Below are 24,369 nucleotides of genomic sequence, written 5' to 3'. Positions count from 1 at the left end.
ACTGCCCTGCTGCCTGCCCAGCTGTGCTGCTCTGGCTGGTTGCATGGCCATGCCGTTTAACTAGACTGGTGAATGATGCAGATAAAATAGTCTCTCCTCTACTTTTTTTTTTATAACATTATTTCTTTGCTCTTAGTCACAGTGGGGAAAACGAAGACCACGGAAGACAGGAACTTTTCCAGCCAGTCTTGGCACTAGAAAGTTCAAATTGTGGCACATGCTCTGAGCAGCTACTCTGCTCTGGGAACCATTGAAAAGGCATTTAAGACAGTGGTTTGCATCTCTGCTGGATCGTGTTTCAAACATGGTTCCTTTACAGAGTGACAGAAAATTTCAGGACTGACTAAAAATCTTGGAAATACACTTATGCTACAGTCAAGAATGCAGCATACCAATGCTGTATTAATTACCATTATTTTTACTACAAATTCTGTCTCTATAATTCACTGCTCTGAATAACAAAACTGGGTTCCTCCAAAACATACTTACACAAATAGTTGCCATCTCTGCAAGGGCACTAGAACACCAAGAATTTAACAAGCCCCATCCTTCTGATGCCTTACTGCCCAGCTGCTCCTCAGCCTCTTCCACTGCCCATTTCCTAACTGGGAAGGAGAACAGATGGATATTGCAGCTCACCCACACAGTCCTCCTTTGCCCTCCTTGAAGGTGATGGAGACTCTTTCAAGGTGGAGTCCAAGCCACAGCATTGTCAAAAAAAAGGTAAGAAAAGGGGAAGATGAGCAATAATATGTTCTTTTCAGTGTGGTTCTTGCTTATCCTAAATCTGATAGTTAGCAGTAGTGGATGTGTTTTATAATGAGGTGCTCTGGCTCTCAGTACCATGAATGTGAGCAGAATTCATGCTGATCTTTGCAGTTTTTATCACTCTTTTTGGCAGAAGACTTTTCTTTGCATAAATTCATGCATACTTTGAGGTTTGGGTTCAGTCCTATCAAAATCCCAAAGTAAAATTTGAGAGAATTCCCCTTCCATCTCTAAAAAAGACTCCCATCACTGAACCAAGCACACAAGCCTTACTTTTCAGACCTCTACCGTATCTGACCCAGATGCCTTTCTAGCAACTTTTTCAATGCAAATAATTTGAGTTTTCAGTTGGGACCAAAACCTGATGTCAGGCCAGCTCAGAGTGATTTAAAAATTGTGCAAATATTTTACATGGCTCTAAGAAATAATATACCATTTGTGCAGGTTTATATACCCATAAGCATATGCATACATGCCTGGGTGGTGTTTAGTATCCTATGCAATAAATTTTGGGGAGGGTAATGAGGTCCATTAAAGTGACAGCTTGCTCTGTGGTTTCTGAGTGAGGCCACATACTGTGTGCCTTGCATCAGCCTTTTTTTTCTCCTCAGCAATAAATCCTTCCATGTGGGTCCACTCCCTTCAGCCCTTCCCTCTCATCGGCAGATTTCTTAGTCACAACTCACCTGGCTCCCAAAACCATTTCTTTGTCTGTTTTATTGACAAAAGTGGAAAGAAAACTAGACTTAACTTATTTCCTCCTTTCCCCAGGGACCTCAGTAAGCATACTCAAACAGTGACATGTCTGCAGGGCCCTCGATCAATGGACACTGTCATCTGGAGATTTTAATCACATTAACACCACAGTAGAAGAAAATCCATCTGATATTCCCTTGCTAAAGTGGCAAGCTCAACAAATTCTGCCAATTGCTGCAACTACTACTCGTAAGGCTTATTTATATGTGTGGATAAAAATCAATCTACCACAGCCACTGCCTTCCAGTCCCTTCTCACAGAGCCTGAATTCCCTCTCCAGGAAATGCAATTTGATCCCCTAGACCTGCCTTCCCTATGACTGCAAATAGCTATATTCAGACAATCCTGAGAGCAGAGTACAAAAAAAGTCAATAAAGTGAAGTTTTGTGAGCTGGTGGAAGAACCTGCACTGCTTACAAAGCATAGTAGAAAAACAAATGCGAGGGCTAGATCTCTACCAGTAGTCTGTGTAACAGAGGAGAATACGATTGGTGAAGGTAATAGGAGTTATACTTGCATGGAGAGTCTTGCAGACTACTTGGTAGCTACACAAGGTCCTTTGGGTTTTGCTAGAGATAAGCAAGGAGCAATGGTCATGCTGAAGGGCAGCTGCACTCAATCATTACCCTAGGAACATGAGAGCATAGCATAAGCTGCTTACAGGGACACCCTTGTAATCATACACTGCTGAAAAACATATAACTGTTTTCTTAAGTGAATGAAAAACAGTTTTTCGATTCTACCCATGTATCCCTGCATCTCCTCTGACTTCCAAAGAGTCACTTATAAGTTAATCAATAGTTATCACCTATCATCTGGTCTTGCCAGTGTGCTGCTACCTGACACTGCGCCCTGATTATCTGGTTCATGGAGGTTAGGAACTTGCAGGAACAGTTTCTTGATGAAAGCTGTTACTTCTTGAGCAATAAGTCACTATTCCATCACAAAATAATAATTATTGGACTTTGGTTGTAGCGAAGTTCCCGAGAACCCTGTGAAGGCTGTATACCTGGTGAGATGATTTTCTGTCAAGAAACATTTTCTAGTTCTTAGATATTTATTTCAGCAAGTTTGGACTGTGGCTAAATGACTAAAAAGGAAAAAAAATCAATTTTCAACTTAAGCCTTGTATGTGGTGCAAAATCTCATATGAATTAAGGAATCCATCTGAGGATTTCTAAAGTAGCCCATGAGGATTCATAAGCACAGTGTACCTCTTAAGCAATCCTTAATGAATGCTTCAGGGGCATTTGCACTTGTTCCTGTGTCGCTACTGAAATTATTCTCAGCATCCAACATTATCTCAAGGCAATTTTAGAATAAGTGTAGTATTGCAGAGATTTAAATGATAATCCGAAAAAAGTGGCATTATCTAGTTCTGCAGGATAAATTAAAGATACTTATGGGATCAAATGTATCAAGTTGGCAGAGTAACTGTCATGTATTGCACTGAAATATATGTATTCAGGAGTTTGAAATTATCCTATGCAAATAAAGCCAAACAGTAATAAAGTAAAAGATTTAGCAGAGAATCAAGCCAACCAGTGGAGCCAGCCATCAGTAAAGCTGTAAAACTGGCAGATAACAAAGTAAGCAAAATCTAAGTTACAAGAAAAGACTAGCATTTGACAGAATAAAGAAGGCTTGAAGAAGCTAAAAGTTATAATATAGCTGTAATGAGCTGCTCAGATCCACAAATTTAATACCAATTGCAGGCCTGGAGCCACTGACCTTTTTCACTCTCCAGGGCAGTACTCCTGCAAGCACCTAGAGAGGTTCAGATCTCAGGGATCTGCCTAGAGTTGGTAAATAATATAGTTTTCTTATTCAGCAACCTAAGGAAGATGCTGAATGGTACAGACACGAGGACACACATTTGTTTAGAAGAAGTCAAACTTGTCAGAAAACAGTGACTCTCCTTAACCACAGCTCGACACCCGCATGCAGCCAAGCCCTGCACGCAAGCACTGTTGGGTTTGGCAGTGTTTATTAACAGCTCGTCCGCACATGAAGTGTTGGATTTGATAGGTCATGCAAGTTAACACCTCTCAGTGTTTTATTCCCACTGTCTCCAACAAGCACAAGCTGTTGGGGACTTACTCAGAAGAAAAACACACAGGGATTTCAGTTCCCTGGGGATTTCTGCACGGAGGAGGTCCTTGGTTGCTCACGAACCAAGTATTGAGGCTGAGTAAAATGCAGAAGTGCTGCCACAGGGAGACAGTAGGAAAGTTTGATTCCTTTTGAATTAATTAACTACTTTATCTCTAGTGCAGTTCCACTTTTAAGCCACCAGACAGATGTTCTTTGTTCCTCAAATACACTTTTCAGTCTGCTCCCCATTTAAAATTGAGAGACAAATCTCACTCCCAGGGGCTCTGCTTTGAGTACCATTCATACTAAGTGGTGGCCTGCAAGGGCTCATGTGGGCTGGGACAGGATGATCTCATGAGGAAGGTGTAATTCAAGGTGACAACACCAAGTGTCAACACACCCACTGATGTAAGAGAGGGGAAGGAACAGGGGCAAAGCGAGCACAGTGGTTTTCCAAATAATGTACTGAATTCACTTTGCTAAGATGTTCATTTTCCAGCAATAAAGATAAGCAAGCTAAGTCAGAGAAAAGAAAGTTTTAAAGAAAGGAAGCCCAGCTTAGCACTGAAAAAAAGAGATTTTCATAATCATTTTTAGCCAGTCCTATCCATATCTCCTGTAAACTGGAATCAGCCAGGACTCATGGTGACTCCTTGGCTCACTTTCAGTTAGGCCTGATTAGGTAAAAACAGAAAAACCAGTTTACGTTAAAAATTACTTTGATGGACACAACAGAGTCCACAGCAATAAAAGCAGAGGTAATGAAGGAGTGAGATTTTAGAAGAGAATGGGCACAGCATTTTGTCACATGGCATCAGTTACAATTCTGGATATAAGGATAGTTAGAATAAATAAGGTAGATACTGGAGATACATCTTCTTGACAGTACTTTATTGGTCTTGTCTATATATTTTTTTTATTTTAGTCTTTATATTTTTATCACCTCTATACTATTTTTTTAATGCCAGCTAGCACTTGTTTTCCACTGTATGAATTCACTCTACATAGCACTGTTTGTTCTCCTACTGGGATTACAGTTAAGTTTACGAAAAAGAAACTTTTCTTCTTCAACTGTTAAATCTCATACAAGGGATTTTTGTCTTCTCTCCAATCATTCTGAATTTCTTCTGTTCACCCAACTTTCAACTTCTGCTCCAAAATGGTAATTAAAAAGATGTTTCTTTATCTGTTACATAAGAAAATCAGGTAAGTATATAAAGATGAACATGGTCCTATAGAAATAAATTGTTAAGTATGTATACATTAAGCCTTTTACTGATTTGGGTTCTGAGAAATGTCCTACTGAGCATATACATTAATGCTTCACAAATATAGCGAATATTTCACTTGGAGTTCATTTGTTTTTAAATTTATAAGCGAGAAGATTATTAATTCACCTGAAATGCTGCTTATTTTAATGTTATCTGGTAAACATTCCTCTTTTCAGTAATTAATCTTTGAATGTGCTGTCAGGACCTTATAAAATTTCAGAGTATTTTAAGATTTTGATGAGTTGCTCAGCAACACATGAAATTAAGTTGTGTTTAATCTCCATGGCAAGTATCTGTGAACAGCAGCTCTTGCAACAGGACATAAATCTCAAACATCTTTCATCACTTTTCCTAGTTATAAGCACGATAACTAGAATGTATTTGAGAGTCACAAATCCAAGCAACTGAAATAGTTTCTTTAAGCATATATGTAGTCTTTTCCATTCAATTCAGCTCAGAACTGAATTCCTCACACAAAGACGTGTCTCAGACTGCCTTGTCAGGAGCCCTCTGTGAAACAAGGCAAACCCTTTACAGCATGGTTTTGTGCTTCCAGTAACGAAATAGTTAATACCAGTCCCATAAAAGCAAAGTGAGTCACCTTCTTTTAGTGACACTCTTTGGTTTTGTCTTTCAAGACCTGTTGCTGTGGGAAAACTTTGCTTTTGGGGCTCTGGTTAGCTTTGTGGCAGGCAGGTAAACACTTTCAAAGTTGTAGAAATTATATCAAATGTAGCTAAAAGGTGTTTACCAGGAAGACAGACATTTGGAAACTCTGTATTGACACCAACTCACTTCAACCACTGCTACAAAGCATAGCTGGGTTTGAATTAGAATCTCAGCGATCTCAGGTGATGATAATTGCTTTGTGGTAGTGTAGTTTGGCTAGATGAAGAGATATTCCTCCTCTCACTACACCCACCAGCCATGGTCAGGCTTAGCCTCTGCCTACAAATTATTGCATCACATTAGATGTTTTAGCTTCTTTGCCTCACGTATTGATATGACAGTACTCCTGAGGGAAAACAACCTTTTACTATTATTAGTTAGTGCCTTGACCCTGAAACTTCTGTTGTCAGCCCCTTAAGGATGGAGAGCACATGAAAATGCTGCCATGCTGCTGGTCTTGTATGACGATGAGGCGATCAAACATGTTTAAGCTCCCTAATAGAGATGCTACACACACAGACTCCATGGTCTATAAAAGGAATTACAAAAATCCATCCGAGATGTAATGTAATGAAAACATGAATAATTTTATATTCTTCCATGAATCCTGGCCTCAGCTTTGCTGATTTCTACAGATGTCAGAATGACATTTTTGATACACTCCAAGTAAAACATTCAATGAATGGCCTTAACTTTATGTTCAAAATGTCATGAATATAAAACTGGCAATTCAGGTTTCATGTGTTTTGCAGATTTTTAACCCCAGGAAATATTCAGAAATACAGGACTGACTGCCACTTTGATTATGCAGGTAAATCAGCAATGGTTTCCTTGGGGTTTTATGGGACTGAAGAGAGATCTTTTGTGTCAGCTTTCTAACAGGGGATTCCCATTGACACAGAGCAGCACAGGACTGCTCCCCCACAACCCTGGTACATAACCAGGCTGGGCAAAATCACTCAAATAAAGTGTAGAAAACAAAATGAAACTGAACAAAACGAAAGACTGGAAACATTTCAGACAACAAATCTTCAATGCCTGAAACAAGTCAACAAACCTGCTAAGGAATAAAAAACCAAACCAACCCCACAACCCAAGAGAAATATATGAAACTAATTTCTCAGCAAAAGATCCCAGCAGATCATGTTTTCACAGTGGTTTCCAAGTCAAAAACAAGATTTACGGTCATTGCTCCTACAGAAGTTTTCACTGAGAAGTGGAAACCTATTCCAGAGACAAAATGTTCAAAACTAGTCAACACTTTCAAAGGGAAATAAAGTTGCTTTTTTTTTCCTCAGAAGTCCTGCTGGTTGCCAGTGTTGACACAAAAATCACTCTTGACTGGGCTCCTGAATGCTCAGCAAGCTCAGCAGGGTGGTGTAGTTGTTTTGTTTATTTATAAGCGTGGCAAGTTTCCTACTGTAGCTGCTACCACATTTAAATGATCTTGGCAAGAGCAAAGCATACAGGATACTTCTGAAGAAGGACCATGTGATTGCCTGGCAGGCAATTTCCTCTTTTTTTTTCAAGACCAAAACACATCTTTTCAGCCTCTGCTAAGTGTTACTATTTCTGAGGACATTTGAAGCAGGTAAAATGGTAGGAGTGCTAGAAGGGAGACAAACAAGTAGTCCAGAAAAAAGCCTCACACTGACCTTGAGGCAGAATATTGAGGGCTCTCCAGGCAGGTTTTTCTTTCCTCAGTACAATCACTTATGGTAAATAAATAAATTACTTAGAATTTCTGCAAGGTATTTTAAAAGTCTTACTATTTTAGCATCCCAGAAAGCCAAAGAGGAAGTCTTTTTAGAGTTAAGGACCATTTTCCTGGATCTGTAGTAAGTCTACAGGCAGAACACTGGCATCTAAATTTATCTGAATTGACCTTTGGAGGAAGCAGGAATGTCTTTCAAGCCAAGCATATATAAATGAAACACCTAGTTATGCAAGGAGCCAGAAAAAAACCAGATCCAAGTTACCTGGAAAGTTTACAGCATTCAAAGTCCTTCTTCCTAAGAGAGTCTGTAAGGCTGGGAGTGACAAATGGTCCTAGAAAGCACAGTGGTGCTGAAGCACCAGGTAATGGATCTTCCAGTGAACACTTATAAGAAGTCTTCATCTCAGGTTTTAATGATTTCTTTGGCATTTCCTCTGTTTTCTAGGCAAAAAGTCAAGGGGATTTGTATGGGATTGCATGTTGCTATGAAGTTACAAAGGTTTCAGCCTCTGTCTTACTGCAAGCATTTGGAGTTGTTTTTCCCCCTTCCCTATTTCACTCTTCTTCACACTATTCAGCGCCTCAAAAGAGAAAAGCATAGTTGTAATCAACTGATGTCCACTAGCAAATTCAACAGGTTAAATGCACAGTGCTTCTGTGTAGGCCAAACATCTCACACTCCTGTTCAGCTCTTCCCTCTCCACTCTGCTGTCTGATTTCCTGACACAGAGGAAAGTGTAAGTTCTGCAGTGCTCGGGGAACGTTTGTCCCCAAAATGTGTTATTTGAGCTGATGGAGGAAGCGAACCCTGCCGTGTTGAATCTTCTCTAACTGTGCCCTTCTGGCCAGTTCTTCTCATCTGCACACGTAGAGCTTAACTCGAGTGCCCGCACTGAGGTGGTCTCTGTGGCAGATTCATCCTGGCAACTTGTAGCTTTAAAACCTGAAGTCCACAGTTTTTATATCACCCAGCATCACTCAGCAGCTTATGCTGACCATGAGTTAGCTATTTCATATGATTATGATGGGAACCTACAATTAGAAAGCAACGAATATGTTGATTTCAAAGTCATCTAAACAGTGTAGTGTAAATTCATGCTATTCCTTGATTGCTGCATTGATCACTTATGATTTTGGGATGAAATTAACTAGTGAAATTGCTTTAAAAACCCCAACATGCAAATGTCAGCCACAGACCCACTTCAAAATAATGTGATTTTTAAGTTTGCTCTATACATCTTACGCAAAGGACAGTTCTGAAATCATGCTTCACCCCCCCAGACTGGGAGCTAAACTACAAAGCCAGTGTAAGCCAGCTAGTTTCTAGTGTCTACATGCAATAAGAAAGTGCAATGAGAATGTGCATTCTGGGACCCTGCTGGCTACAAACCACTTCAAAAACTGATCCTCAAATGAAATGCTATCTAGGAACCAATTCAACAGCTGTTGAAATTCAGCCATTACTGTAACAAAGGATGACAGTTGCTTACAGGACCTTAACGTAAAATGATGTTAAACACAGCCAGAAGTACAGCACCAAATGCAACCAGATGAAAATTGTAAATTTTCACAGTGTTAGAACTTGCTCTCAAAGTTATCTAGACTGCTAAATATTTTGTCTGCTCTGAGATATTTTTAAGGTGTTGAGAAACAATTAAAACCAAGTCAAAATAAAATTCTTCTGTTAGCATGCCCTAGTTGTTAGAAATACAACTTATTTTCCCCTGCCAGAGTTTTGGGAAGTCTCAAGGTGATATAATTTTGGAGACAAAAAGGAAAAGCCATGAAAAAAGCCAAACTTCTCCATTCCTGCTTTATTTCACTTTGTATAACCTCTCAGCTAAAACTGTTCCCATGCTGTGAAAAATCATGCACCATTCACAGCTGCTCAGTAAGCAAACCTGTTTTATGTACTTGTGAATTAATACAAGCAGTAATTACTATATTGAAATTAGAAAAAGATACAGGTGTTTGATAATGGTTTGTAAATGGTCTCTATGCTGTTGAGCGATCTACAATTTACAGTCCCAATAGGCACTGAAATGGAGAATAATCCTTGGGTCATCTCTGTACTGTTACTAGTAAATTGTACCAAAAGTTCATTTGTTTGCAAGGGCTATTTTTATAAGCATTTGTTTTTTTCATTCATTTATCTTCAGCCTCATTAAAAATTAGCATATTCAGCAGCTAAAATGGAATTAAGGTTGGTCAGTTGTATTCCTGACTTCAACAACTATCCAGAATCTGAACCTGACATTGCCCAGACTCAGTGATACAGTATCACAGCCAGACAGAGTGACACACAGCCAGAGAGATGTGCATCACTAAAAACCAGCCTTTCCCTGTGGAGCCACCTTTTTGCTGCACTCACAAGCAATTTGTGATGGAATAACCAGAAGCCAGATCCTGATTTCAATTACAGTGGCCTAATATGCCTGTCATCAAAGCAGTGACTTTAGGTTTACCTCACTGTAATGGAGAGCAGAGTCTTGACTAAATATTCCATATATGCACACATAAAATTGTAATACGACTAGTAAGTGAGAACAAGACTAACATCTTAATGTGCTTATTTCCACTTGTAGCTTGCATGGTATATTGCAATGATAAGCGTTTTTTTCTCGTGCACTCCTTTATTTTCACCTTTGTTCTTCAGGAGGGTTATTGATTTCTCTCCTCTTCAAATGCTGTATGATCTGGCAAGTCAACGGGGAACCATTTCACCGGTGAGGAGTGGATCAGGATACAACCCTGAACAGCAGAACTAAAGAAATGCCATTTTTGGGAGAGCCTGTTGTTGCACCAGCAGTGCTCATGTATGTAAAGAACCCCAAAGCCCCTTGGTGGAGTGATGTCAAAGGCAGTTGGTGTGAAGAAGTGCCTACCTGAAGACGGCGAGGCTGAGAGACCAGAGCACTAGCGGTTTCCTCAGTTCAAATTTTGCTCGTTTGTTCATTAGGTGCCGACCACCAAATATAAAGGCAGCATACAGAGCTGAAAACAGGAACGATTTCTTCCTGCAAAACAAAACCAAAAAACACCTGTCAAGAGCAGAATCACCTATGGACATCACCACTAAGGGCTTGTGTATTTCCTCAAAAGAAAACTCTTTTGAAGATGTTCCTGCATCCTAGCTGAGTTTATAATTTCTGTATGAATCTACATCCCTACACATAGTGTTAGGGCCAGGTGCAGGCAAAACTGACCCTGGGGAAGTTCTGAAAAAGAAGACCCAAATTTGGTTTCCATTCTTCCCCAGTTTCTGAAGACTGAACTTCTGTGAGGAATAGAACAGATATTGCAGAGCCCAGACACCCTTCTGCAAATCCAACATGGCTGATATTTGAACCACCTGATCACATTTTGTGCCTCAATTATCTTTTTCATATAAATTCTTGTTTCCTGCAGGATCCTTGCTAGCTGGCAATTTAGTTACACATTGTTCCCTCCAAGAAGACACTTAAAGATCATGAGCACTGCAACACAACATGATGAGCCTCATGAAAAGCAGAGAACCAACAAGGAGAGGTCAATAGCTCCATAAAGCAGCAGCGACCATGCTGGGTAGCATTGCCCTGTGGCAAAAAGCCCTGCCTGTGAGTGCCAGTTCAGGAAATCCAGTGCACTTGCTGAAAGGTCAGGCAGGGTTTTGTTAAGGAACTCCAATGATACTATTCAAATTGCAAGTTTTATTTTTAAAACTGCCTGATAGTAGTCCAGCTCAGCAATAATCACCAAACATTTGAACTCTGCTGCTATAACTCATTGTAAATCAACCAGTAGAGGTCAAAAATAGATTCGGCCTGGGATTCCTTCCCACACAGCACAGTATTACACTGACTAAGACTTAATTTATGTACAGCATTAATGGTAGCCTAACTGGATGGGCATCTATTCAAGCACAGAATTTTCTCCACAAAATCTATAATTACATTTACAAATATCAATGGACTACGATTTTGCAGCAGGAGGTTCTGGTTCTTTCTGGACCCCAAAAAGAAAATGACAAACACTCTCAAGAAAGGTAACTACTTCATTAACATCCCAGAAAAGGCATCAGCAAGGTACAAGACCTTTTGTTCCTTCTGATGCTGGAACCCCAAGATACAGGAGTAGCAGACAGACCTATGATCAGGTCATGGCATGCTACCCATGATTCCTGTTGGTAGCTAGGCTCACCCACATTGTGGTCTTGAGAATTTTTATAGGATTTTCAACTGGATGTTTAAATGAAAGTGTGTTGCTTCACCTCAAGACAAAGACAAGTACATGCTGTGATGTCACTACTGGTTCCAAGTAGGTGCCACCTCCAGGTTCTTCCATTATGATTAGCCAGCTGAGGGTACCCCACAGCCAGTAATACATACAGCACAACACAGTCCTGAAGGCCAAGCAATACGTGCAGCACAGTGTGGCAAAGCACAGCGTGTGCCTGCACCTGCTCAAGGGAACTGGTACATGGAACACAAGACCCTCCCTCAATGGACATGGGTCTTCCTGCCAGGTTCAGAAAAACACATCTCTTTGGAAATACAAAGAAAGCACATGAGCCTTCACTCAAGAGAAATGAATTTTATATAAGTTTGAAAGCTAAGTGAAAACTAAGTCCAAGGAGATGGAGGCATACCAGTATGGATTCAGCAGCATGCCATTTTCTGCCCAGTTCGAAACTCCTCAGTTTCTGCTGATGTATTTATAGCTCTGTGTTGCAAGACAAAGGTAACTGCATGAAAATCCACCCAGTTCTCTGCACTGAGAAGGGAGGACCTGGTGCCTGTGGCTTCCTGGGTGAGCTTTACCATTCACGCTGGCAAAACCCCCAGAAAGACCAGGACAACCACAGGTCCAGCAACCTCTTACCTTGCACATTGAGAGAGTCTAATTGCTATGGCAATGGTTATTACAACCAGATTCTGAAAACCACAAAGCCCTTATTCATCTCATAATACAGAAAAAAACCATTAATATTCACTTCTCTGGGCTTGGATTTCACAGTCAGGGAAGGGGCAGAATCATCACATTTGATCGTATGATTGCAGTTTAGCTTGTCTGGACATCAGTAAATATTTGTTAACTAGTCTGGGTAATGACGAACCACCTCAAACCTGCTGGTATCAAACCGCCTAAATGTTTAGATAATATTTATGGGTTACAAGATAGAAGCAGGCTGTCAGTGTGAGGATGGACTGCATTCTCAGCTTCTTCCCTCTGCAATTTTATCAGCAGCAGTGTGCAGAGCAGCCCATTGTCAACCTGGGCAGGGGTGAGGGAAGGCAAAGGGAGTCTGATGGGCTGTACCCGCAGTCTGCAGTCCTGTCCTGGCTGCCCCTGGGCATCAGGAGAGATGTCTGCTCTGCATGCTTCTGCCCCTTAAATCCCCCAAAAGGCTGGGCTTACAGTCAGTGCAGACAGACAGCAATGCACATGACAAGGTATGGAGATATGCATACACACGTACAGCCACTTGAGCCAGGTCACAAGCAGGGGCTCCACAGGAGGGACCTTGCAGCCCCATGCCATGAGGGAGGTGTAAACCCCCCACCTCACAACACTGCAGTGGGAGTCCCTCATGCCAGAGGCATGATTCATGCAGGGAGCTCCAAAGCAACCAAGAGCAGTGAAGGATGCCAGCTCGAGTAGTGCAGGATGACATCCCTGTTAGTGCAGGATGACATCTCGAGTAGAGCAGGGGAAAAGACTGCAATACAGTGCTGCCATGCAACTGCCAACAGGGAACAGGCTACACAGGCTGGCATGGGAGGGCATCAGGCTTCAAGAGGAGTAGCTAGAGATAACTTTGCAGAAAGGCAGGCAAGAAGCAATTCATTTCTGGATCATATACAGCCAAGACTTCAAAGTAATGGTTTGATTTCAGTTCTAGTTCAAGAAAAAAAGATCAGTTTGATTGAGTTAGTAGCTCAGGTCTGTGTTCTGTTTGACTTCCTTCTTCCTGAGTCAGTCAGATAATCTATATATTTACAGCAAGTAACATTTCTTTTTGCTTCTTATTACTGAAACTATTTTTTGTGAGTTCAGTCAGTTTGTTGAGGTCAATAGTTACATTACACTAATTTGAACAGATGAATTTTAGATCACTTTTAACAGTTTTGTAATGAGTTCAGCATTATTTACAATGATGGTAAATTGTATTCCCCCAGTATACAGTTTTGTATCAGCAGTGGCAGACGAGAACATTTGAATGCATGCCTGATCTGAACCACTGAGAGCAGCTGCAGAGTAAGCAGTTTCAGACAAGGAAGGACACAGTAGTATCCATCACTCTGTTTTGACACCTGTTGATAACTTTTGCTAACTTTTTGCATTCAAAGGACTTTGAATTTTCCCCTCTTTGCAGCATAAAAATGGTTGAAAGAACTGGGCAGGCCAGATAATAGAGTTACAAAGGGGTTGCAAAGGTATGTACTCTCAAGATATCTGATTAACTGCATTAGATTGGTATTAACCAGTTTCCTACCAGAGTTTTTATGATTGATTTTCCCAAAGGTTCATGACTATACTCTGGTTCTTGGGCTGATGACACAAAGCAATGGTGATCTGGCAGCACTGAACTATATCTGATAAGATTTTAGCCAAAGGAGAGTAATGTCAAACAAGCATTTTGAAAGACAGAGGTTTGTAGTTGTTCTCGAGCACTGTAAATTTTCATTTCTATTATTTGAAGAGAAACTAAATAGAGCAGAACAATGACAAAAAAATTAACCTTGAGACTAAAAGAATAAAATCCCCCAAAGTAATTCAGTAGCAGACTCGCATCCAGCAATTCATATGTTTGTCTTCAATTCTGTTCTGTAGGGTAACACAGTAGACATAAAGACAGGGCTGCCAAATCCTCCACATTTTTCTGGCATTTCTGCTTCTCACAGTTGTCTCCCACCTTCCTACATTTTCAGACTTCAGGGACTAAGTACTATCTCTACTGAATACAACTCTGTGTTTCCCTGATGAAAGTTGCCAGCTCTTTCCCCCTTTATAGGTTTCTGGAGAACTTATAGAAGACTCTACTTGGGCTGCAGGTTACTACTAGAAAGGGAGGCAAGAGCCTGGGCCTATAGGCTGAAGATAAGAGACAGCTCTTCCAGGTCAGTAGCACAAAGGTGGCTATATCATGAGGCAAAGGGACAGGCAGAAGCAGTTGACATGATGGGAGAAAGAAGAGGAAGGACAAATGGCAAGCATGGCACAAATGAGGGCAGATGGCAGCCACGACACAGATGTGAAGCTGGGACAGCATGGAAGGGAAGGAGGCTTGAAGTCCTTTCTCTCCTGAAGCCCCTGGAAGGATGCTTCCTGTGTCCATGGGCACACCTATGGCAGAGGAACTGAGACAGGAAAGAAGAAAAAGAAAAGAAGTATAACTGAGAAGAAGAAGGCAGAAACTGGGGTTGATAAAGTAAGACAGAGGAAACACAACCCACCAGGAACAAAGCTTCTCCTCATTTCCAGACAGGGAGTCCCACCCACGAAAGCCCAGTCAGGCACAAAGGAGTGACAGGGACAGGTCAGCCACCCAAGCCTCAGGCAGGAAAACACAACAGTGGTAATAATCCAAAGAGGAAAACAAATAGCTCAGGAGTAAGAAATTCTGACTGCCCCAGCAGTACGTTATTTATAAAATACTGAAAATACAAAAATTACTACAGAATCCTAAAATAAGAGGCCTGAGGGTGAGCCTCATGTGCAGCAGTGTGAGACATCCCCATGCCTCTGATGCAAAGTGAAATAGCCCTGAATATTGCAGTGCTGTTGAAGGAGGTGGTTTCAGCCCAGATGCACTGTTGCCATTTTCCCCATGAAAATCGCAGACTGAGTCATTATTGTAGAGTTCTCTGATGTTAATGAGTAAACTGAAACAGACATATGTATATGTTATAAAACTGACTATTTCCATAGGTTTTTCCTTAATAGTTAAGGAAAAAATCCTTATGGAAATGCTCAAAGGATAACCTTGTCACAGATCTTTTAACTGTCTTCTCTCACGTAATACAGGATTATCTGTGTAAGAGACAATCTACATTTAGTAGAGGAGTAGTCAAATGAAGCAGTATTAGCCCCTTCTTTTTACATTTTATAGGATTTTTTAAACTTTTTTTTTTAATCAAGAATGCACATGCAAAGCTCATTTTTTAAATTCACTACAACTTCTCCATATGCTGTAAAGGGAGAACAACAGGTAAAAAAAAATCCTCTGCAATTGCCAGAGCAGAGTGCTTCTGGTAAGTAATCATGCAATTTCAGGTTCCTGATGTTCTTTTGGCCTTCTCCATCACCATTTTACTGATGTAAAAAAATAGGCTTACTGAAAAAAAAGAAGAAAAAGGAATGTTTGGTTCTATGAAATATAAGGGAATTTTCCTACTGGTTTCTTCCAGCTTTCAAGAGAATATAAGAACAATCACTTGTGTTTATAATTGAAACTGCTAACTTGAGAGCCTATAACTAAAGTGTTTTAACCTGAACCCATGTGAATCACACAGCATATCCATGTCTGCAGATCACAGGCACGGCTGGTAGCCTTGCAAAGTTACTTTCTCTCTGGTGCTTATTTAAAAATAACACATTCTGTATAAAAAAAAGGGTGTGAAAATGCTTCTCAGTCTCTCGGTGTTTCTACCTCAGAAATGCTGTCAAAACAAACCTTTCTCTCTCTCTACACTACATAATTTTGACAGAACCAGCAAAAAGAGATCCAATGTGTGGATATGTCAGATCTGCATATGAAAATATAATCTGTACTCCTGGTTTTGATTTGAGTTTCTGCAGCTATTTCCCATTGACCATACCAGCCCTAATAATGGAGAGAGAAGGACACACAGAAGAGGATATACACATGCCTACTGATTTATTCCTACAGCCCAATATCCTTTGACATTTATATTTAGCACAGCAATGATGACAGTCACACACACGTGTAGGTGACTCACTGATGATGGTCTTTGACGTAACAAGCCATCAGAGAGTAAACAGGGATGTATCTCATACCGATCATCTGATCCCTTGATTTCTAAAGACTGCCTCTCAAAAGACCATTTCAGCCTCCTCATGGCAGGTACTGTTGGATGCGCAGGTCTGTGCTTCCCCCAGTGCCAGAGCAGCTCTCCAGGCACCTCTCTCCCTGCTGGGAGCAAGGGAAGAGGAGTCAGGGCCCTTGGAAGACATACCTATCAGGGACTGTTATTCCCCCACATCTGCCTTCTCTCTAAAATCCTGTTCCTCTCACCCAAGTCATGTCATAACTGACAGACGGTACTTGTGTCATTGCCCCAACTCCTTAACCCACAGAAAAGAAAGCAACACAGTGCTGTTAGGCTGCCAGAATGACTGTTGTGGGAACTGTCCCAAGCTTGACTTGGCTGAAAAGGATGGAGGATGAGCAAGACTTGTGTGTGCACTCCTTGCTCCATAAGGGCTAACAGCTGAGCTGAGGCACAGCCTAAATTCCAGGTCCCTCATTGCCCACGTCTGAGAGGGAAGGATGAGAGCTGCAGGGACAATGACCTCTGAAGAGCAGAGTAACTATTTTTTTGTGGTATATCACCAGATCATAGCCCGCTCTGGTCCAGTGGAGGTAGCATCAGTTCCCCACCAGTCACCTTGCTGCCCTCCCAGGGAAACAAGCAGCTGTGCCCACCTGAACCTCTGCCCACATTGCATTGAATCAGATCCAGGAGCAGAGAAGCAGTCTTGCGTTGGCAGGACAGGAAACAACCCTAAAATTACAGAGGAGAAACAAGGGCACGGCAGAGTGGAGGCATGGGAGAAGGTGGCTCATGTCCTGCACCTCCCTGATGGTTGACTTTGTTTTGTTGAAATGTTTGCCAGTAGTTTGTAACACTCATTGTTCATAGAAAATACCTGTTACAGAGTACTAGCCATATACTTAAAATGTGTGCAGCTAGGGACAAAAACAGCAGCAAATTTTTCTTGCTTTTTCTGTGAGTGGGAAAATGTAAGAGAAGCATAAGGGTGAGAAAAGAAAGTTAAAATTCAGGAACTTTTTTTTCAGAGGCAAACTCAGCTCTGAAGCACATGAAGTCCCTCATTCTTTATAAGCCTTATATAGGCTTGATGGAACAAACCATAAACCCATAAAAACCTCATAAGCTACAATCCCAAATGTAAAAAACATCACAAGAGAAAAGAATCTCTTAAATAGAAAGCACTTCAGAAAACAAAAAAAAAACAAAACAAGCTCCAGAACTCTGGGTTTTGAAACCAAGTTGCCAAAATTCTGTTATCACTAGAAGGAAAATCAGCTTCATCTCTGGCTCTGCCCCACATTTCCTCCACTTTTAAATTATGCTTTGAATGGGGATACACCCAGTGGAGATAGCAGATGATAGTGTGCTTGCAGTGACAACAGCCACCCCTGAGTTTTCACCTTGCACAGACAGCAGTGGGTTGGATTGCTGGGATGAGCCCTACCATACCCTCCTACCCAGTTGGCATCCCAGATGACACGGTTCAGCCTGAGTCAAAGCCTACGTCATCCCACCTTCAATGCCCCCACTCATCCCCAGGGATGGGCCACTATCTGACCTCACTGTTCCTGACACTGATCATATGTAACAAGCACTTTTGCACAACCCTCCCAAGATTTATATTGCCAGAGGTAGGAGTTGAATCTAGCCCGAGAAGAGTCATAGGAGCCTACTGGGAAAATTATGACCATTCCTGTCCCTGTTAATAGCCTTTACAGCAGGTCAGTGTAGTCTGAGAAACTCTTAAAATTCTTAAAAAACTCTTAAAAAAACCTCTTCTAAATCCATTCATATCACTCTGACAACAGATCTATTTCTTAAGACAAAGGCTTGGGATTATAACAGTGACGAAGTAGGATGTCCCAATGTCCCCTTGGACCCACCATGGGTTTTTCCAGGCTTTGCTGAGGCTTTCAGGCAGTCAGTGGAGAGATGGCAGAAAGCAGAGAAGCTAATGTAGGTCATGGGCACTGGAGGTCTGATGAAAAGCTACAGTACTTTCACTTCTAATTTCATCAATGTAAATGTAAACCTCTGGCCTCCACAGTAAAAACTAGTAAACACAACTGCAAGTGAACTTAGGGACTACTAACCTACATCTCTCCAAGTTGAAGTCATTCTGTTTGTTCCTACATCTCATTTGAAAGCAGTTAATGAAGATGCTAGTGTAAGTATGTCATACAGACATAGCACGAAAATAACTCATCTCCAACCACCTTAGTTCTTTGATCTGCTTTATCTAATCAAATCAATCAATGATTGCAACATTTAATAACTTTACACTTAAGGGAGTGTAAAGTCCTTCAGCTCCAGGAAGCTCCCTGAAGAAACTCATAAGTGTTATTTATATAGACAAGTGCTGCTTTTTTAAACCGCTTAGCAGATATGTATTTGTTTGTTTAAGAGGACACAACACAACAAAAGTAACAGATCAATAAGAATACTTTACTGAATTTACCTTTGCACTTACAGAAAGCCTATCCATCACAGTGGCATGATCAGGTTTCTCTATTGCAAATGCAACTTGTAAACAGCCTTGGAAATAATGTCTGTTGGATCTCAAAAAACATTTAAGTAAAAAAAAAAAGTAGTCATTCAAAATGAAACATGGAAAATGCAGGGATTGCAACCAATGTGTTATTCTTCCACCTGTCTGCCCTAAAAGGCATTCCAGCAGACATTGCTTCTTTCCAGCCTTCTGCAATACAACCTCAGAAAATGATGTTCCTACAACTGTCAGTGGTTTGCCAAACACAAACAAATAAAAACTGTTCTGATTTTCCTGGGAGTGTTCACAGCCAAAATAGACATGTATGATTTTCCTGTGGAGCAGAGCACAATTTTAGAAACAGGGCATCAAAAAGTAATGTATAAATAAGCCCTTACAGTTAGGGTTTGGTGACCACCTGGAAAACATCACTCCATAACACTTTCAGTGCTGGAAAACAATTAAATTATCCTGGAGGAAAACAAACTGAGGGAGTGCCTGAAAAGCATAATAATTTACAATATATACCTACCACCCTTCTCTTACCCATCTAAAGACCTAAAACCATACAGACAGATCAGAGCAAGCCAGGAATACAATTGGTGGCCTATTTGATTAAAAGGGGATGCTGGTACTAGTGACATTGCAGTAATGGAGCTGTGGAATCAAATGTCTTGCTTTCAAACCCTGTGAATGCTCAGGTGCCCTGTGGAAGAGAAGGAAGCAAATTGAACTTATAGAAAAAGACATTTTGGTAGAGAAGCAAATGAAAGAATATCTTCCGGCATCCCTTACTGAAGAAAAATCAGGTCATCTGGAGAACAACTGCTCTGATTGGTCCCACAGTACGTTTTGATGCATGATGTCAAGCACTGTTTGATGTATCCAATAAAATCTTCAAGGACATCTGACCTTTGTCTATTGCTGAGAGAGCAAGTGACAAAGGATGCAAATGGAAATGCTGTAGTGAACCTGGACCTAACTCTTGACTGATAGGAAACCAGAAAAAAATAGGGCAATCTTGTCATAATCTTTTCAACTACCTCTCTAAAACAAAGAGCTCTACCCAACAGCCATTTTCCTTCTTAATCAACTGGGAATCAGGTAAGAACAGATACAAAGGTGTTTCAGTGGAGCTCTAAACTTGCAACAGGAAGCAGTTCAGAGTAGCTAGGGGGTAGGTTTATGTGCTGCTACCTCCTTTCAACATGATGCTTTGCCACTTGTCCAACAAGTCCACTGGCAGAGAGGGTAGCATATGCTGACTAAGTTATCATTAACAAATGGCAATTTCATGAACTAAACCTTACCACTGCTTACGTAAGAATTTTTTGCTTTTCATTCCCAGGAGGCTTCAGTCCCCAGAATAATCTACTAATAAATTTCCCAGTACTTTCAACCTGTCACAATTCCCATGTCATTGATCATAATTTACAGCTTCTCCATTAAATCCAGAATTGTCTCACTTGAAATCAGTCACGGCAGTACCTTTAAAGCAGACCCTTTCAAAGGTGAAGGAAGAGGCAAACTGGCCTGAATCCGACTAAAATTCTTTGAGGAGTACATTAAACACAATGAGAAATTCTGCAAGCAATAAACTAGTATGAGTAATTTTCTAATTACTGTCAGAATTTTCAGGATCTGACATAGACAAAATGTAAGAGGCAGGATGACATTCCTAAACCTGTAGTAGAAAAAATGAGAGCAAGGAACATAGTAAAAACTACACAATCACCAACACCCATTCCTCAGTTAAATATCACAGCCTGGTTGTTTCCTGCAGACATCCCACTTGCAGTCCTGAACCAGCCTGAAACAATCAGAATAAACCATCAGGAGTGGCACAAAGCAGTACAAAGTACATGGCATTAAAGTAGCTTATCTCTATCCTGTCAGCAATATGTTTGTGACAGCTTGTCCTGGCTTTCCATATCTGCCTACAGCTTCATGCTTGGCATAGGCCCCTTCGTCCCTCTCTCGAGGTGGTAGGACCTGCCAGCTCTCCAAACTAAAGAGTTTTGGTCCTTTTGCTTCCAGCTCTGAAGGTTTGGCTGACTGCATTCTGCCCTCAGGCACCCCCTCACCTAATCAGATGGGATCCTAAACTGCTTAGCAGTATTTCACTTTCCATCGCAGTATAAGAAGACTAGGTTACTAAAAGATTAGCAAGTATAACATTAAAGTGTTATATATACAAGAGAGTTGCCTGTCCTAGTCTCTACTAAATCTTGGTCACGGGGGACCTGTTAAAAGATAGGAGATGCCAAAAGGAAAGAAATCACAGACAAACAAGGTGATGAATCTTGACTATGGTGGAAGTGGCTGCACACACGACCTCATGAGAAGGAAAAGGAGCATTACCAGGAACACATTTTTAAAAAATTCACATATATCAACAGTCAGAACTTAATAGCTGTGATCATTAAGGGGCAAAAAGGAGAAAAATATTATCTCAAACGAATAAGAAAGCCTGTTAGCATGTCACTGATACTGCTTCAGATTCTTTTCAAACAGGACGTAGCCTCTCATGAAGGCAGAGAAATCAAGCAAGTTACCTGACCTTTGTTTGCTCCCAAAGGTCACATAACCAAAATCTGTTTTACATCTCCAAACATATTCCATTTGCTATTCTTTTTCTTAATTGGATTGTCTGCCACTGATTACCTCTGTAACTTGTGGATTTTGCTCAAATTTCTCTCCATGGTAGATTTACTAACTTATGGTTGGCCTATAAAGAGGTAAAAAAAAATAAAATCTGTTCTAGCACAAAGCCAGGCTACTCCTAAATTAATTTCTGTATCACATAGTTAATATAGTAGAATACCCTCTATCCTCATGACCTATGCTCAGCAGCTTTTTTTTCCAGTGGCTGTTGTAAGATCAGCAGTAAATCTGCCTCTTGTATCTGCCCACTATTTCTGCCGTGTTATGATCAGATGACACACGAACATGTTTACATCAGTATCTGGTTAAAGGATGCTCTATTCCCTTTGCAAAGCGAATACAAGAGTCCTTTGGCCCCTGTGTGCAGGATCTGGTAGGCAAAAGAGGAGGGAAGAAAGTGATCTTCCCAAAAATACTGTTTTCTCAGAGAATGCGCTGAGGTGCTGCAGTGCTTTGCAACTCTCCCACCAAAGCCCCCGCCAGTTGCTAAACCAAAAGAATGCTGACACACTGGGCACTCTCACTGCACCTGGTGGCTCCATCACACAACTCATGCATACCAAGACTGGCCATCTTTGATGCCTTCTTGCTAAGCTCACATGATCCAAGTGCCTACCACAGTCTGCACAGGCAGAGCACTCCAGTTCTGGGCATTAAGTACATACTAACAATAGCTTGCTTTTACAAGCCTCTCTCCTGGGGGAAGGTAAATGCTGTCTCTTTGAGGGTGGTAATGATAATCACAATGGCATATTTGCCACCCAGTTAACCTAAGTGCCCAGAGAAAAAGTTGTAATGCTGTGTATTCAACAAGTTCTTCCACTTCCATGATACTCTAGAGCAAATGGCCATTTACTAATGTTTACTGCTTTAGTTTTGTTTCTTTAGTTGTAGCCTGCTTTGAGATTAATGAGTGTAAGCACACTATAAATGCATATCAGAGACTTCAAGAATTACTCTGCATCTGGACCAACATTTCACTCCAGCATGTTTTCCAAATGGCAAACAGTCTTGGTATTGAAAACATCAAGAGACAAGAGTTTACTTATGTTTTAGGGACCTACGCCAGTGATTCCCCTCCTGTCCCACTGCAAGGGATTTAGTACTTTATTTGATTTCCCCAGCTCACTGGGAGTCCTGCCCACTGAAAACAAAAATATTTAGAGACCTCGACCTGCACAAACAACTGACAAACGCAGCCAACTGACAAACACAGCCCCTGTGTTTGCCTGCATCCTGGTTGCAGTATTGCTGTGTTGAGGTCAATTTGTCCCAGCACTGAGAGCCAGGGTAATGGTCTTGGGCATGACCTCTGCTTCTTTGGGTCTCCGAGCTTCTATCTCCACGTGGTCAGCACAGTGCAAAGGTGCACCGGCTCACGTGGATGCCCAGTGCAGCACTTCATTTTGGTCCTTCCCACTAGCCTGAATCACAGAGGTGACTGCAAGTGCAGAGAGATGAGTGGCAGAGAAACCTCTGAAGAAAAATAGTCCAGTCCTTTGTCTTTTGCCAAGAAGGCACAACGTCCATGTTCAAAATACATTTCAGCTCTGGAGTTTCAGTCCCATTGGTACAACAGCCTTGGTCAAACAAAAACACATTTGGTTTGTGATTCTTTGCAAATTATTCAATTCAGCCTACAGTTTATGTTTTTGTTCCTCTACCCATCTACTCTACCAGCCAAAAGAATCAGCATTTCCCCACCTTAGATGTTTAGCAATCTCACAGGACACTGGTGACTTGTTCAAAGATTTATAAACCTGCAGTTGCAGAAGTTCGTTCTTTTGGGGTACTGAATTCTTATAAATACAGCTTTGCACTTCTCATCCACACTTCTGAAAAATACTGGTTCTGTGTTACAGCTGCCACTCCACCCATCCTGCCCCACCCCTGGCAGCTTTTACCCTGAATAAAACAAGGATATTAACATGGCTACAAAGCAGACCATGGACCTAACTAGACTTTAGTCACAACAGTACCAGTTGCTACTATTTAAATTGGCTTGTGCTTCTTTCTTCTTCTATTTAAGCATTGTGCTGATATACACCAAACTTCCTATAGCACTGTAACACACTTTATTCATGTCTCAGATGTGCTCGTTTGCTTAGATGGCAGAAGAATAAATCCCACTTCTACTCCCCACTCACTCCTGTTAAATAATACCAGCACCACAGATAACAACCAAATACTACTGATAATACCACTACTGGTAACATGCAAATGATCCTCTTAAATAATAATTAAAGAAAACAGCTGATAATGTGGCACCATGTAATTTAAATTTAACCCAACCACAGTGCTGCATTTGCATTTACAGAAATACCATAAACTTTGAGTAAAACTACATTCAAATTATTTGAGGAAATTTGTTGCTCACAGACTTTCTGAGAAAGCTCATGAATTGGTTCTATTAGACCTCCTAAAACCTACTAATGACAGTATATATCAATAAGCAAGAGTTTGGGAGCTCCTTGAGACCAAGAAAAAGCTGCTAATGATGGGCCTATGTGAATTTAGTGGCTGCAGTTATCCAAAAGAGCAATGCAAAAATGTTCTCAAGCAACTCCTCCTCTTCCTCACCATGGTATTCTGAAGCATTTTAAACCATGCAGTCGTTTAAACTATAGGGGTGGCACACTGAAAAGCCTCCTGGCATATATCCTGCAGCCAAAATGAAAATGTGAAATTTCTGGTACTAAACTTAATCATCCTGCAGTCAATATAACTGAAAAGTGACAGAATACTGTCTTCATGTCCTAGCATGGCTTATTCTTGTATGCTAATCCATTTTGGGCAGCATGAGCAGTCCTGGAAAACTCTTGACATCCGAGGTTCCATGAACCCACCAGGACTAGGGCTCCTTCACACAAGGAAGGCTTCTTCACTGTTTAGTTGGTTTCCCAGCAAACGTTGTGAACTTTCTAAATTGTTGTTTCTATGGTG

General features: G+C 41.0%; 1 protein-coding gene across 2 annotated transcripts in view; it reads right to left on the bottom strand.

The window, feature by feature from the left end:
- ELOVL6 (ELOVL fatty acid elongase 6) overlaps positions 1-24,369 on the bottom strand; it is a 76,610-nt gene that overhangs the window by 16,507 nt on the left and 35,734 nt on the right. The window contains exons 1-2 of one of the 2 annotated variants that reach the window (XM_051789706.1): positions 16,276-16,352; positions 10,161-10,292 (exon numbers count right to left, since the gene is read on the bottom strand). In XM_051789706.1, coding sequence (XP_051645666.1) covers positions 10,161-10,292; positions 16,276-16,337 — 194 coding nt within the window. In that variant the 5' untranslated portion in view covers positions 16,338-16,352. Of the gene's footprint in view, positions 1-10,160; positions 10,293-16,275; positions 16,353-24,369 lie in introns of those variants that run through there. The other variant, XM_051789705.1, reaches the window with a different exon arrangement.

Source organism: Manacus candei, unplaced genomic scaffold, assembly GCF_025592945.1.
Source record: "Manacus candei isolate 608988 ecotype Guabito, Panama unplaced genomic scaffold, ASM2559294v1 h1tg000028l, whole genome shotgun sequence".
Taxonomy (NCBI): Eukaryota; Metazoa; Chordata; class Aves; order Passeriformes; family Pipridae; genus Manacus; species Manacus candei.
The sequence above is the reverse complement of the archived record's forward strand: the minus strand, read 5'-3'. Positions and strand labels throughout refer to the sequence as shown.